At 38.4% G+C, this 15,145-nt stretch overlaps 2 protein-coding genes across 4 annotated transcripts; both read left to right on the top strand.

Annotated features, from left to right (window-relative positions):
- The first annotated feature begins 377 nt into the window (after positions 1-377).
- c1qtnf7 (C1q and TNF related 7) lies at positions 378-8,302 on the top strand. Of its 3 annotated transcripts, none has more exons than XM_088078005.1 (3): positions 378-495; positions 4,893-5,129; positions 7,344-8,302. In XM_088078005.1, exons 1-3 carry the CDS (start codon positions 429-431, stop codon positions 7,970-7,972), a joined length of 933 nt encoding a protein of 310 aa, XP_087934131.1. In that variant the 5' UTR covers positions 378-428; the 3' UTR covers positions 7,973-8,302. The 3 variants fall into 3 exon arrangements, with proteins under 3 accessions (XP_087934131.1, XP_087934132.1, XP_042339894.2); XM_088078006.1 differs by having other exon boundaries at positions 378-509; XM_042483960.2 differs by lacking the exon at positions 378-495 and adding an exon at positions 1,710-1,937.
- A 1,323-nt stretch (positions 8,303-9,625) lies between these two features.
- On the top strand, positions 9,626-14,845 carry LOC121941171 (uncharacterized). Its single transcript, XM_042483896.2, has 8 exons — positions 9,626-9,983; positions 10,097-10,131; positions 10,510-10,600; positions 11,707-11,907; positions 12,251-12,387; positions 13,312-13,578; positions 13,661-13,857; positions 13,965-14,845. Exons 1-8 carry the CDS (start codon positions 9,699-9,701, stop codon positions 14,432-14,434), a joined length of 1,683 nt encoding a protein of 560 aa, XP_042339830.2. The 5' UTR covers positions 9,626-9,698; the 3' UTR covers positions 14,435-14,845.
- The last annotated feature ends 300 nt before the right edge of the window (positions 14,846-15,145 follow it).

The raw sequence follows: 15,145 nt of genomic DNA, 5'->3' as shown, positions 1-15,145 counted from the left end.
GCTCTAAACTTCTCACATGGTTTCTATTAAAAAACTGTGTCAGGTCCAGAGAGGATGACATTATCTATTTTTAAATTAATAGCACTAGAGAAAAGAAAAATAAAAAAAATTAATACAAATAAAAAAATATAAAAATGTGTGAAGCAGATCCTGGGTTTTCCAGCTCTGTCACAGTGCAGGATTTAGGCTGAATGAAAAATGGGAGACACATGGGTAAATTAACAAACAAAGGGACTTTTTAAACTAAAAATAGATGGGATAAATCTTTGTAGTCAGGAGTGTAGAGAGTGAATCAGAGAAAATGTTCTGTAAAATCAAGAATAATAGAAATGCAAAACACAAAGCAAAGAGGTGAAGAGGTCTGCCAACACTGTCCTGTCATATTTGTGCATGAGCCACACTGAGCACAGGTGTGTCCAATTATACTGATGCACTCAATCGAAGTCTGCAGCCGCAATGTGAACGCTAAGAAACAGCGAAGGAACCAAGCAAGAGGTATTTTCTGCACGGTGAGAGCTATTAGTTTATTTAACGTATTTTTCTGATTATACATTGGCTTTTGATTGCAGGAGTTGTGTTTGTAGTGGAGTATTTTTACTCTGTGATATTGCTACTTTTACTAATAGGTTCTAAATATTTCTTTAACCAATGCAAACTGAGACAATAAGGAAGAAACATGTTTTCTTGGGTAATTATGATGCACATGAGAATATATATTACTGTATATACCTGTACATTTGCAAAAGTTTAAATAAGTGTTAATCAGCACCTTAATTAGCTGAACTAGTAGCTTTATTTTGACTTTTTGAAACCAAAGTAAATTGTTTTGATTTCTTTGAAAAATACAGAAAGCAGGCAATGAGCAACTTAAAAAAGTGACCCAAACATTGCAAGAAATTAATTTAAGAAAAAGTTACACTAAACTACTGAAAAGGTGCTAAGATAAATTAAAACAATAAATATAAATAACAATAATATATATTTTGATATTTATAATATATGACCATATATATTTATAACTATTAATATAGTTTTCTTGGTATTTTTCTTTAATTATTTGAACATTTTTAATGATTCTCTCTCTCTTTTTTAGCCCATTTTAGGGTCATTTTTGTGTCCCCTTTTACAAATTATTTTTAATTTTGTGGGATTTTTCTTGCCAAGTTGCAGATTGCGTTTTTTTCCCATGCTTTTGACACAAATCAAACCAATTTACTACTCAATGTTTCAAAGGTTTAAATGCTTGTGAAAGGCAATTGATGTCAATCCAGGTTTCAAAGGTTTAAATTAATTGACATTTTAATAAATCATTGTGATGCTGGAGACATATATTTCATATGTTATCTATAAAGATGGTCTCATTTTAACCATATGTGGGAGGAAATCCCCCAACACATCTCGTCTCATCAGTTCTGGCCCCATCTAGAGGAAAGTGTCAGAAATACAAATGAGATCAACGCTGAGGTCAACAAGACACAAACGACTTCTCCCATTTATTGATCTGACTTTTCATAGAACAACAGCATCATTCAGGATCCAGCTGCTGACTTTTACTCCGGGTGTCTCATATTTAAGGAGTCTTCGTGCATGACATAATGGAGTTGTTTCTGTATGTACATGCTGTGCTGGTGTGGATGGTTGTTTGCCTTGGGAAGTTTATGAGGCAGAGAGAAGGGAGTGGATAAAGGGGGAAGAAGAGGGAGTGAGGAGGGAGGGCTGGTTGGATGGAGTGAGTGCAGACTGCTGCACTGCAAGACGCTGTCAGCAGCTGAGCTCTGCACGCAGATATCTGAAAGCGCAGCAGGAAAAAAGAGACGAATAACATGTTAACCAAAGGGTCACATCATCACGGAGAGCTGAATCTGAGCAGATAGGACGAAGAGACTCACTGAGAAATTAGATTTCAGTTTTGGAGATGAACAGCTGCCAACTGTGGGGTAAGAACTCAGCTTGCATACTTCTGCCCTGTACTGTTTTTTATCCATCACACATCTTTCATTCAGAAAATGATGGAAGTGTAGAAACACTTGCCTTTCATATTTGCAAAAGAACTTGCTGAGCGAATACTTTTGAATAACTTTGCAAATACCTGTCTGTGTGAGTCAGTTTTTGTGCACAGTTGTACCCACATGTGTGCATGAATGACTCATAAGTGTGTGTAAGTGAATTTATCCAAATATATATGGTAAAATATCCCAGTGAAAGAAGTTTAATGTCCAAAAATGTCTTATTTGTTCCTTTTTAAATCTTTTCTAACATGATGATGTGGAATTAAAATCGGCGACCGCCTCAGGAATCACTGTTACACTGGTCTGAGATCAATTACAAACACCTAGAGGCAATCACAGAGGCTGCCACTGCTTAAAGTGGACACAGACATTTTCAGTGAAGGACTGCCAAACACAAACTTTTCGTTTTATCTGTCTCGCACCACCTGTTCACCGGGAAAAGAAAACACTAAGAGGATAAAAATTTGAATGTTCTTTTAGAGGAATTCCTTATTATTAACAAAAATGAACAAAAATGGCTTTATTTTGAAATGTATTTCCCTATAATTTAATGATTTGCATGCATGTGTAACTATAGGAGCATTTTTCACGTGTATTCATGTCCTCGTGCACGCTTCTGTGTGTGTAAAGAGATGACCATTTAATTAAAGGAACAGTGTGTAAAATTTAGGGGGATTTAGTGACATCTAGCAGTAAGTTTTGAACTCTGCAACCAGGTGAAACTTCTCCCTGGTGCATTTTCTTCAGTGTTCATTGCTCAGGAGGTTTTTACTGGGAGACGAATTATCGCAGAAACAAAACAAACAGATTTGGTGATTTAAATCAGTAAAAACACTGAATAAAGCAGTTTTGTGTTACAAATCAGTGTTGCCCCTACGATGTTTGGCACATCGCAGATGAGCCCAGCATTTGCTCGAGTGTTCACCTTTTTTCTCTGATAACTTAAGATCCAGATGTTCAGGAGATTTTTACTGGGAGCCAAATTATCCTCAGAGGTCTCTTCCTCTCCAAAACAAATGGACCCAGTGATTTGAATAGGTAAAAATATTGAATAAAGCAGTTTCACGTTACAAATCAGTGTTTCTCCAATGCTGTTTGGCATGTCGGACACTGGCCATTAGTTTGGCTCCTATTTACGTGTGCTCACCTTTTTTCTCTGATAATTTAAGATGCTGATGTTCAGGAGATTTTCACTGGAAGCAGAATTATCTGCAGAGGTCTCTTCCTCTTCACGGAGATTTAAACTGGTAAAAACACAGATGAAGCAGTTTCACATTGAAAAAAAATAGGGGACACTCTTGTTGCAGAAGAGCTGCTAACTTAAGTGTCCAACGCAAAAATGCAAAAGGCTCTATCTCAAGCCAGAGTGTGGTTTGCAGGTTTGGCTACTGTAGAAAAATGGCAGTGCAACACGGTGGTCTCAATGGACGAGGACCCGCTCCCAATGTAGATATAAACCTCTCATTCTAATGTAACAAAAACACAAAAATACCTCTTTTCAGGGGATTATGTACTAAAGAAAACATCCTTATTATATTATAATCCATTCCTGCCAATAAATGCTACACACTGAACCTTTAATAATAGCCATTTCACTAATGCTGACATCATTTCTGCAGAGCGGAATTGGCGGGCGGGGTTTCTCTCTCACAGGACCTCACACTGGCTCCGTGGCCAGGTCATTACCCTTAAAATCAAAAACATGCTCAATATGGAGGGAGCCGTGAGCATTTTACTGAGTACTCTCGGCTGCTTCATGTCCATGCGTCTCTCTGAATGACCTTCCTGTTTATCTCATCGTGTTTATTGTCCCGCTCGGACACACACCATTTGCCTCATGTGCTGGCATCTCGTGCTGACAGACGGAGCATGTAATGCCAAGTAAAACATGTTGCAATAAAAAAGACACACTTATTTTGAAAGACAAGAAGTGGATGATCTGTCTCAGTAAACCTGACACACATGTTCCGACGCCCCCACTGACAAGCAGCCAAGAGCAGATGCAAAACTCACATTCTCACACCCACGTGGGCAAATATGCAAAGAAAAAGCATGTGTATTAGTGAAATACCATAAATCTTTTTTATGCATATAGTCAAAATCCCTGAAGATTTTGTTATAGCAGAGCACATCATGTTGGAAAGCTTCCCTAGATGGCATTATTATGGAATGCCTGAAAATCTTCCAGAGTGGATTTAAGTGTCCCTCAGCCACCACTGCTGCATCTTTAACTCGCAGTTATTATCTGTTAGTTAGACACAGTTTCACATGATTACACGTGATGACATTGTGTCCTTCTCTCCCTGCAACATACATGTATAATGTCTCCATCTGCTCTAGTGCCATTGCTTCATGATTAGGTTCCCCTGACAGAAATTGTGCTAGATGTTATGTCATAACTTGGGAATGTTTAGGAAAAAAAACTTGGAACAGAGACAAAGGTTTCGTTTGAGGTCTCTCACATGCAATTCTGTGGCGGATGAGAACATCAGTGTGTGAGACGGAGTCAAATAGCAATTGCTTCTCATTACAAGATTCACATCTGGCCTCATGCTGTACTTGATCACAAATTAGATTCACCGATATGCTTTTGTTCTGTCTGCGACCATGACAACACCATTGCAAGTGTCATCAGTGCAAAACTGATAACTGGTTCCCATCTCTGGTCAGAACCTGTTTAAGAGTCTGGCACCACAACTCAGTTTCTGTCTTACTGTTTGGTTTTTATTTCCTCTCCTTCCTCTTTGCTCTGAATATCTGCAGCATTTTTGTTCTTTATTTTTAACAAATGATGCAATATACTGAGCATTGAGCTTGGATAAATTATAAGTCCTAAAAGGATATTACATGTTACTTAAGTTCCTTTTCTCTTTGCATTTGCAGATTTGAGGATGTGGGCGTTGATGGGAGTGGTCTGTCTGTGCCACTGTGTCTTTGGCCAGCTGTTTGAGACCAAACTGAAAGGAGCACCGCGTCTGATCTGCAGTGTCCCCGGGTCACCGGGCCCGCCTGGCAAACCCGGTCCCAGCGGGCCCCCGGGAGCAGATGGGAATGTGGGTATCCCGGGAAGAGATGGCAGAGATGGCAGAAAGGGTGAAAAGGGAGAAAAGGGAGACACAGGTATAAACATAAACAGGTACAGCATCAGTTTATGTGTGCTAATGAACAAATACTACTGCTCTGTGCAGGAGAGAAGCTGGAACAGAAAAGTTTCCTTACTTGACAGCTGGCATGAGCAGGAGCTGACGTAGAGAAGATGAAGTGATGAGTTCCATTGAAAAAATGCATTTCCATTAATAGCATGGTTATGAAATGTCAGACAAAAACTATTCAACATTTGTTTAGAAGAGCACCCACTGCAGGCTTGAAGACAAATGATAAATCTGTGGTAACAGGCGTCTGACTCCTCTAAAAGAACATGACCATTTACAGACAGTACAAAGCTGAAGGGTTCTGTATCTGAAAACTACACCTCCTTACTAGCTTTCAGCTATAATTGGAGTACTCTGATGCTGACCACGATTCAGCTTGTGACCTATGTTAAAGGTCATGCCCATAGAGTGTATAAAGTAATGAATGTGGCTGCCGTGAAATCACCCTTTGGTGAATGGACTGCTGTTTTGAAACCTCAAGTTCATTATTTTGGCCTTCACTGTTTACTTTAAAACTTTGGTTAATAGCCCAGGCTATTATTCACTTAAATCAACTCAACAGGCTCACATTTGGGACAGTTGTAACATGGGACAGGCTTTTATTTTTTTTATTTGCAAATCTTGTGTAGTTCTTGGTCCTTCTGTGTCTCTTTGCAGTAAATTAGTTTCTCCTTTTGGTTGTCTTTTATGTCTTTGTAGTTATTTTGCGTCTCTGTTTTTGTCATTATTTTGTGTTTATTTGAGGTTTCTGGCATCTTTTGTGGTCTGTCTGTCTTTTTTTGTGGTCATTGTGAGTCTCTGCTTTATAAATTGAGCAATATTTTGCATGTGAAACTTTGGGCCCCGATGCCTGTACCCCTTCAGCCCATTTGGTAATGCCCCAAAAATAATTCTATTCAAAATAAAAAATCAGAGCAGAGCTTGAATTTAGATTATTTATTCATTTTAACACAGATGCATCTTCACAAGGACCATGCATTTTCTTTCTGTGGATTTTTCAGAAGGTGAAAATTCCACAAAGGTAAACCTGCCATAAAATTGCAAAAAATATTTGGACGGACTGCGTCTGTTGGTCTCGCCCAGAAGAACCTCCGTACTGATATCATCTATGCGGTCCGAACTGCAATAAATCTGTCAGTGATAAATAAACGTCATGCACCTGTGTTTTCCATTAGGTGTGGAAACAGGAATTCAGACACATACCTCCATCTGAACATGAAGCTGCATATTCAAAATTCTTCTCTTGTGTTTGCACAAACATACAGTGATGCAAAGTGTTACCTAGCTGCAGGGTATAGTCAGCGAGATGTAAGATAGTTTGGATGAATCAAGCTCAATCTGTGCTGTTCAAATGTCAAGGTGGCTTTGCTCCAAGGGTGACTCAATACATAACATGGGGTGGGGCTTTGTGTTTCCATTGACTATTACTTTAATAGTTGGGTTCAACAAGTGCAGAGTAGGAAAGGATTCATATAGCAGAACTGATTTATTCTATCATGGACTGTGCAGATTTGAGGATCCCAGCATGATTTTCTTTTATTTTTTTCCCATTATATTTATTTAATTAATTATGATTCTTTATTTAATTTGACTTTTGGAGGGCTTTTGCCTTTATTAGATAGGACAGTTAAAGCATGATAGGGAGAGAGAGAAGGGATGACATGCAGCAAAGGGCTGAGGTCAGGGTCAAACTGGTGGCCTCTGTGGCGAGGACTTTGCTTCTGTACATGGGACACCCCCTCTATTAACTGAGCTACTGGGCGCCCCAATATCCCATTATATTTACAAAATAAGAACATATTACCAACACATCACAAACCATTAACATGCCATAAGCAGATGTCACAAAACAAATAGAAAATAAATAAATAAATAACTCAAAGACAAAACTATTACTAAAGAGCAAAACAAACAAAAACATAGTCATCATGATCATCAGTCGTCTAAACATGGTCTTAATGAAGTCCATTTTCTCTGATGGTCCTTAATTGTTCCCTGTCTTTTTGCAATAATGTTCTCTAACCTAAAATAAACCTAAAATAATGTTTCAAGAAAGACATAAAATTAGGGAATGTCAAATGTTCTTTTTCTTTCAGTTCAAAAATAAAATCCAAGAAAAAAACTGTATGTAAAATACTTGAACAACAATTTCTTAATTCACCCAGTTTTTTCTTTGTTTCAGGGTTGAAAGGCAGAGTCGGCCCGACAGGTAAGATTGGAAGCCGAGGCGATCGGGGCCCTGCGGGGAAACGAGGCCCTTCAGGCGAGAACGGGGACGTGGGCCTTCCTGGTTCTACAGGCCGTGATGGACAAAAGGGGGAGAAGGGTGAAAGAGGGCCACCTGGAACTGCAGGAACCTGCAAGTGTGGCAGCCTGCTGCCGAAATCCGCCTTCTCTGTGGGAATCACCAGCAGCTACCCCGCAGAAAACACCCCCATCAAGTTCAACAAGGTGCTGTTCGATGAGGGCGGACACTACAACCCACAGACGGGCAAGTTCATCTGTGCATACCCCGGCATTTATTATTTCTCCTATGACATTACGCTGGCCAACAAACACCTGGCTATCGGTCTGGTGCAGAACGGTCAGTTTCGCATTAAAACCTTTGATGCCAACACGGGGAACCATGACGTCGCCTCAGGGGCCACAGTGATGTACCTGAACCCGGAAGATGAGGTGTGGCTGGAGATCTTCTTCCGCGACCAGAACGGTTTATTTTCAGACCCCGGCTGGGCTGACAGCTTGTTCTCTGGCTTCCTTATCTATGCAGACACAAACTATTTCGACGCACTGGCAGAGGACTATGCATAGCACCTGGGAAACGCAAAACACAAACTGCTAGTTGTTTTGATCGTTTTATTCCACATATGGTATGATCAAACTATATTTTTATACAAATGTTTGTACTGTTAGTTATATTATTGCTATAGAAACTTATCTACTGATTTGAAATTATGATATTTGATAAAGCTTGAATAAGTTTCTATTTTTTTTTTTTGGCTGGGAGTCGGATCAATAATAACTTAAATAAACATTGTTGAATGTAAGGATTGTTTTGGGGGTTCTCTTTTACAGTGGGGCTAAACTGAAGCATGTGTGAGACAAAGACGTTGGAAAATATAATATAAAAGTCAACACAGAGCAGTTGTAATGTTTTTATTGGCTATGGAGAATGTGAACTTGATGTCACGCCATGTTAATTTTGTTTTGGACGGGGGCGCCATCTCGTGAGGATGACTCTGCAGCCTGAAGCTGATTTAAAAACCACAATGCACTCTTCCACTCAAATATACATACATACTGTACATAAATATGTTGTAAACTATATTGCTTTTAGACCGAGTATACACTTTAGTAACAGAGTTAACAGAGTGTATACCTTGTGCGTGACGTTATTTATTTTTTCGATGGGGCTGCCACCTTTTGAAGATTGTGCTGTGTTATTGTGCCTGAATCGGTGCCCAAGCAACAGTATTTGGATAAATTAATTGTGATAAACAATATAGATCCATATGAGTTGGCAGTCCAAGGCTGGATTACAGACCCGCTGCACTACCTTCAGTCACATACCTGGACATTGTCTTTGGACTGAGTGGACACACTCTGGTAATAAAGACGACAGAGTGCATACCTCACAAGCTGGCACCCCGTCTCAAAAGACTTGAAATACCTTCAAATTCTCTGTTGTGATGAAAAAAAGTTAGACAGGAGAACACTGGGTTGCATCATGGCCGAAGGAGCCAGTTACTACCAACAAGCACATCACCATGACATCATGTGACCTATAAAAGCAATGTGTTTCCATTGCAGTTTTGCCAAATATGGCTTTTTCCAAGTTTTTCAGAATTGACGTGTTTCCATTAGGTGTAGTTTATTTTCGGAATTTTAAATTGCGCAGTTTGAGGGTTAATGAAACCTGCCTACTGTTGTTTGTTTTGTCAGCTGACAGTCGTGTTGTTGCTGCTGTTGGCTGACAGATTAACGGGCCATCGGCACCTCCACTTTACGCCTCTGGCCCACATTCATGTGTAGTTTCTTATTAATATTCATAATTATAATTTCTCCAGCATTTAGCATTAACAGAACTGTTTTGTAAATTATTCTATTCAAATTTTTAATTTAGAATATTTGATGAAGTTGCCATCCTATATTAGATTTAAACAAACAGATCCAAGCATATAACTTCAAACTATAAAATGTGAAACTAAAAAAGTAAATAGTTAATTTATGCAAAAACGTCAATATCATGCATGTTTGAGTAGTTTTTTGTGGGTTAATTGTCATTTTTTGTTTTCCTTTTTCTGTTTATGTATATTTATGTCAGAGGAATAAACTTTTTTTTTTTTTTAATTCAAGGGTTAGGTTTGGGATAGGGTAAGGGGTATGGTACAACTGCAAAACGTTCAACGACTTTTCTGCAAATTTGACCAATCATCGTGGTTTCCCGCGAGTTTAACCAATCACAGCAGTCCCTCGCGCAGCGTCACCAAACTCGCTTCCTTGTTTTGTTTTTTGGTTGTATTGTGAAGAAGCAGAAATGTGCGACAACAACATCTCACATTTAGCGACTAAAATTACTCCCACAGAGCGCGCAAGACAGTTTCCAGATGTTCTGCACGAGAGCGGCGGTAAACTGCTCTGCACCGCGTGCAACGTCGTGGTTGAACACAAACGGAAGTCATCGATTGATAAACACTTTTCTACCGCAAAACACGCAAAATACGCTCGGAAAGCTGCTGAAAGTTGCGGACAACACACAAGACAACTCGCCACCACAGAGGCTGGTGCACAAGGATCTGCTGCAAGTGCTGGAAAAATCAAGGTGAGTTAAGAAAAAAAAAAGCATTATTATTGGTGACGTCGCTTTGCTTTATTCACCAGTTGTGATTGCATGTATGCATTTATATTGTATTATTTTTTTCCTCTTTCCTTTAGGAAAACCCTGCAGTGAGATTCTTGACGGGAAAAAGGTATTCAATGGAGAACCTCTGGATTTACAAATAAATCACGTTTTTCATAGAAATATTGTAATCCTTAGCCTTTTTGGTAAAGTCTCCTTGAACTCTCAGGTAATTGTGAGTTTATTCTCATTGGAATAAGTTGCTGTCAATTTTTGATGAATATATATATAAAAAATGACCTTTTTTACATTTTCATTTTCTCCTGCAATTGTGATTGAAAAAACAAAACAAACAATTTCTAAAAACAATGAAACATGTATTGCAATTTTTTAGAAAAGCTGTAGTGAAATCGCTTGGTGCTATAGAAGCTGACTTTGTTAGTCTTTATTTATAAAATATATTTGCCTTATCATACTGAGCAACTAAAGTAATCGTTTATGTTAACAGGGGAGAAAATCTGAAACCTCGCATCAGCAATGCAAAGCGGTTTCCCTGCACAGCTCCAGCTGAGAATATTGACCAGTACCCTGAATTGATGGTAAACTGTTTTGAAACACCCTGATAAGATGTGGAGTTCAGTTCGGCTGCATTTTGTGTTTATATACCAGTAATGAGTGTAAAGGAGAAAAAAATTGCCAACTTTTATGTGGACAGACAAATGGTGATGGTAAATGTAGTCGATTTGAGAAATGTTTTCACTGAGTTCCTCTGCAGGCAGAGCGATGCCTACAAGCACCAGGATACACTGCACACCAGCTTCTGACACCCATAGTTATTACTTTGTTGACCAAATCAGCATTAGTGACCAAATACTCAATGGTATCTGCTCTCTTGGCTCTGCTGGTCTCAGTTGTCTTTTCCAGTTGATCTTTGGGATCCTGAAGAATGTCCCCAACACACCTCTGTCTAAATGAGAGCTGAAAATAGTTACGCACAAACAAAACAAAAATCAAAATTAATTGCAGAAGAATGATTAAGTTAACACTTTAAAATTCCTTTCAAATAATTTGGGAAAAAAAGTTGTTTTTTGGGGGGGGGGGGTCAACTAAAAAATGTGTATATATAATCATGGTAATTAAATACTATATTAATATTTAATTACTATAATTATGAATTCTAAATTGATGACCGATAAAGTTAATTTGTTCCAAATAAGTTTTCCACATTTAATTAATTTTTTTAAAGAAATTCTTAAGTGTCATGTACTTAATGTATTGGAGGACAATCTGAGCGAAGACGTCACCAGTCAGTGTTTGCTCTTGTCAGTTTGGAGGGTCACAGCCTGCCGTATTCATCTAAGCAGCCGCAGCCTCTGCAGCTCTCAAATGCATTTCCTCAGCTGCAATGTTACACTCTGGCACGTATCAAATATATATTCATTCACATCCTCTGCACTCATATTTTAAGATGCCATTTTCGCTGTCTAAAATGCAGCTAACCCAGCTTGTAGTTTTACGTCACTTTCACATCAAATGACGGCGCTGGCTGCAGGAAGAATTATATATTTTGTAATATATGTGTACGCATTGAGGATTGCTTGAATTGAATACATTTACCATCAACGATGAATGTTGATTAAAACATGCAGAGCAGACAGAAGATTTCATGTGTTTTATTATTAACTTTACATTGTCTGTGTTGAAGGACTTTTTGCCAAAGGAGTATCAGTATCATGTATGCAGTTACAAAGAAGTCAACGTGAACGGTGACCACACGGACTTTGAAGCCACCCTGCGGATGTCTCTCACGTCAAAGGAGGAGATACTGGTGTGGCTGAAGTTAATGCCAGTTACATGGAGAGTGGACTACACAAGGCCTACCAAAGGGTCAAAGGTCATCTTCAGGGTAGGTTAACCAGTTGTTCTTCACAGAGCTATTTGAATGTGTATATTTATGTATTTAAATATGTATTTCTAATTATATATTTAGGTCCTATGGTGTAACAAAGAGCTCACAAAAAAATAACTGAACTAATTCAGTGTGGATTTTATTTATTATTTACCCTTTTTTTTTTGGCACTTGTGATTTACCTTTAACTTTAACCTCTTTGGGGATAACAAAAATTCCTCTATGCAGGAAAAAAACAGCTTAATATTTTTACTTGAGTCATTCAAGAGCCAAAGTAACTACTTTAACTTGACTGCAGCTGTCAGTACCTCCTCTTATCATTTTTTTTATAATGTTTTAGACAGAATACCGGTGCCAGCACAACACCAGGTCCAAGGCAACACGAAAGAATGACGGGACGTCCAAAAATACAGATTGCCCTGCGAAACTCAAAGTTGGCATTGCACGCACTGAAGTCTCTCACAGACGGCCGAGCAGGTCTCACAAACCCTACTTAATATTCTGAGCAGTTCTAGTGTTTATTTTGATAATGAATATCTGTATATATTTGAGTTTTGATTTGATATATTTTGATAATGTGAAAAAGAAAATTGAGAAATGATAATACAAACAAGCTGACAGACAAAAACAAGTCATATACAGACAATGAAAAACATATAGCAAAAGAAATGGTCAAACACATGATGACTTAGTTTACGTATCTGAAAAGGAATGAGAAGAAGCACAAACTTATTTAAACCTTTGAGTCCTGAGCGCATTATTTCGATTTCTTTCAAAACACAAGCAAAAAAAGCAGAGCAGCTTGGTAATAAACTGTTAACAAATTGCAAGAAATTAGTAGATTTACAAAATTGTTTTTAAAAAGCTGGGGAAAATTGTCAAGGGAAAAAAGCTAGAAAAAATAGATTTATAATTATCATAATTATATATTTAAAATTATGTTACAGAAAATATTATATAATTTTAAAGCTCTTTTTTGCAAGTCGTATTGCCTGTTTCTTTTGTTTTGTTTTGTTTTTTTTTGTTTTTTTGCTCATTGCTTTCTTTGTATGTTTTTGAAAGAAATCAAGCCAATTTTCTTAGGTTTCAAAGAGTTAATCCCACCCGTCTCAATAAATCATTAAATTTTAATTAACCAGTTTCCTTACTAATTTAAATAAACATATATGCACCCACAAACCTAAAATCAAATATGTACAATTTTTCATTATTATTTACAGAAAAAAAGGGAGATAAACTTGGAAAAAATTTAAATTTTGGTTTAGTAACCAAATAAATTAAAAGTAACCCCAGTAAACACCTGGTAATTTTCACGTCCCTTCTTTAACCCTGTATCTCGTGAAAATCCTGTTACACATTATTTTCAGTTTAACAGAACAATGTTTGCTCTTTTCCACCCAGAAGTACTGATCCTCACATCCCAAACTACCCCACACTTGTGGAAATCATTAATGTTCACAACCACAACATTCATGCCCTGGATGCTCTGCGTCACCGCGATGTGGGCAGGAAGGCTGTGGAGCAGCTCACAGAGCTGTTTACGGCCGGGCACTCGCCTTCCTCGGCACTAAATGTTCTTAAGTCTGATCTGCAAGTTCAGTTTGGGAAGGATTACATCAACGCTTTGGCAGACCGCTCCATCTGTCCTGACCTGCAGTTCTGCTACAGGTATTTATGATGACTCACCTTTCTGTTTTTGTATCGTTCAGTACTTGAGATGTGAATTTTTTATGCTGTTGATGTTTTTCAGACTTTACTATAAGATGTTTCGTAAGGAGTATGGCAGTGCAGGGAGTGATGACTGCATCCACGAGGGCCTCCTGAAGCCACTTCAGGATCACGAGTGTTCGACTGAAGGGTCACATCTTACTACGGAGCGAAGCGATTGTGGTCCAGAAACGTCTGCAGAAGCCGTTGAGGAGCTTGAGACTGATGAAACACCAGAAGGTCAGTTTAATTAAAATATGTGTTTACAGTTATGCATATAAATATATATTGCTGATTACATGTAAATCCACTGCCATGTAAGGCCATAAACATTCTTGTACTTTCAGCCAGAGTGAGTGCACAGGAGTGGGACTCCATGAGTCAGGAATTTGCAGCGATGGTGCAGAGCAGTGAAGAATTTCAGGTGGCAGGATCAGCCTTCTTAAAGGCCTTCAACAGGCTGAAGGGAAATCCCTCCGTGATGCGGTCCGCAATGCACATGTTTGGCCGCTATAATACGGGCAACCTGGTTTGGAAACAGTCACGAGATCTAAGGCGTAACCGTAACTCTGTTGCCAGCTGGAAGTTTTGGAGAAGGCGTCGATTTGTTGCTGGGAGTCAAAAAAAAAACTTAGCAACCGTGGACCATCACTACAGCAACCCAAAAGGGAAGTCTAGGAGCTTGTTGAGCTGCAGACGTGTGACGCAGCAATCCAAAACAATGGACGCTCCATCATCGTATCCCTCACCTTCCTCCCCTCTCCTTAAAGGCTGGACGCACGACCACTGCGCCTCTTACCAAGCCGTCTCTCCGTAGAGGCTGGATGCCCAACGTGTCTGTGGTCATTGTTTTTACACCATAAAACATCTGTAATTTGTCATACCTCCGCTCTTTTTTTGTTCTCACTATAAGTGTGAGCACCATGGCTGTTTCATTACCTGTACTGTGGTGGGTTCAAAGAATAATGTGACTATTACCTGTATATTTGTCACAGGGTGACACTGTCATACTATTGGTGCACAGTGCTGTCTGGTTGTCTTGCTTTATCTATGTTGTATATTTAATCGTACAAATTAAGAAAATGTTATTGTTCACAAATGTGAAAATCAGCCTCATACTCCAGATTGAAGGTGTGCAGCAAAACAACTGCACTTTCTTACTATACTTTGTATATTTATGATCATTTTTTGCACTTTCACATAAATAAAAATGTGCATTTTTGGCTTAGTCGTGTCTCCAATGCATCAGTTGTTCTTTCCTTCCTACTTGTATCACTACTTGTATAATATATGTATGCCAAATGACCAGGCATTACATTCAAAATAAGGACTTAGCAAAAAAAAATCAATATTATTGGTTAATTTGAAAAATTAAAAAAAAGTCTATGACCAATATTTAGCAATATCATTTAAAACAAAACTTATAAACAATTGTTTTTCATCGATATTTAGAGATTGTATATGTTTGAGGGTTTTCTGGGATTCCCCTGCATGCCTCCTTTTTTTAAAATGTATACCATTGTTTTTA

This window comes from Plectropomus leopardus, chromosome 5 (genome assembly GCF_026936395.1).
Source record: "Plectropomus leopardus strain MGB_pleo_1.0 chromosome 5, ASM2693639v1, whole genome shotgun sequence".
In the NCBI taxonomy this organism is placed as follows: domain Eukaryota; kingdom Metazoa; phylum Chordata; class Actinopteri; order Perciformes; family Serranidae; genus Plectropomus; species Plectropomus leopardus.
Note: the sequence above shows the minus strand (reverse complement) of the source record. Positions and strands in the feature narration are given on the sequence as shown.

What these genes read in the sequence shown, in the direction of transcription:
- c1qtnf7 (XM_088078005.1), top strand. Translation starts at nt 429, where the DNA reads ATGCACTCAATCGAAGTCTGCAGCCGCAATGTGAACGCTAAGAAACAG. An exon ending in GCGAAGGAACCAAGCAAGAG is followed by an intron (nt 496 to 4,892) that starts GTATTTTCTGCA and finishes TTGCATTTGCAG; the next exon opens with ATTTGAGGATGTGGGCGTTG. An exon ending in GGGAGAAAAGGGAGACACAG is followed by an intron (nt 5,130 to 7,343) that starts GTATAAACATAA and finishes TCTTTGTTTCAG; the next exon opens with GGTTGAAAGGCAGAGTCGGC.
- LOC121941171 (XM_042483896.2), top strand. Translation starts at nt 9,699, where the DNA reads ATGTGCGACAACAACATCTCACATTTAGCGACTAAAATTACTCCCACA. An exon ending in AGATTCTTGACGGGAAAAAG is followed by an intron (nt 10,132 to 10,509) that starts GTATTCAATGGA and finishes TTATGTTAACAG; the next exon opens with GGGAGAAAATCTGAAACCTC. An exon ending in GACTGATGAAACACCAGAAG is followed by an intron (nt 13,858 to 13,964) that starts GTCAGTTTAATT and finishes TTGTACTTTCAG; the next exon opens with CCAGAGTGAGTGCACAGGAG.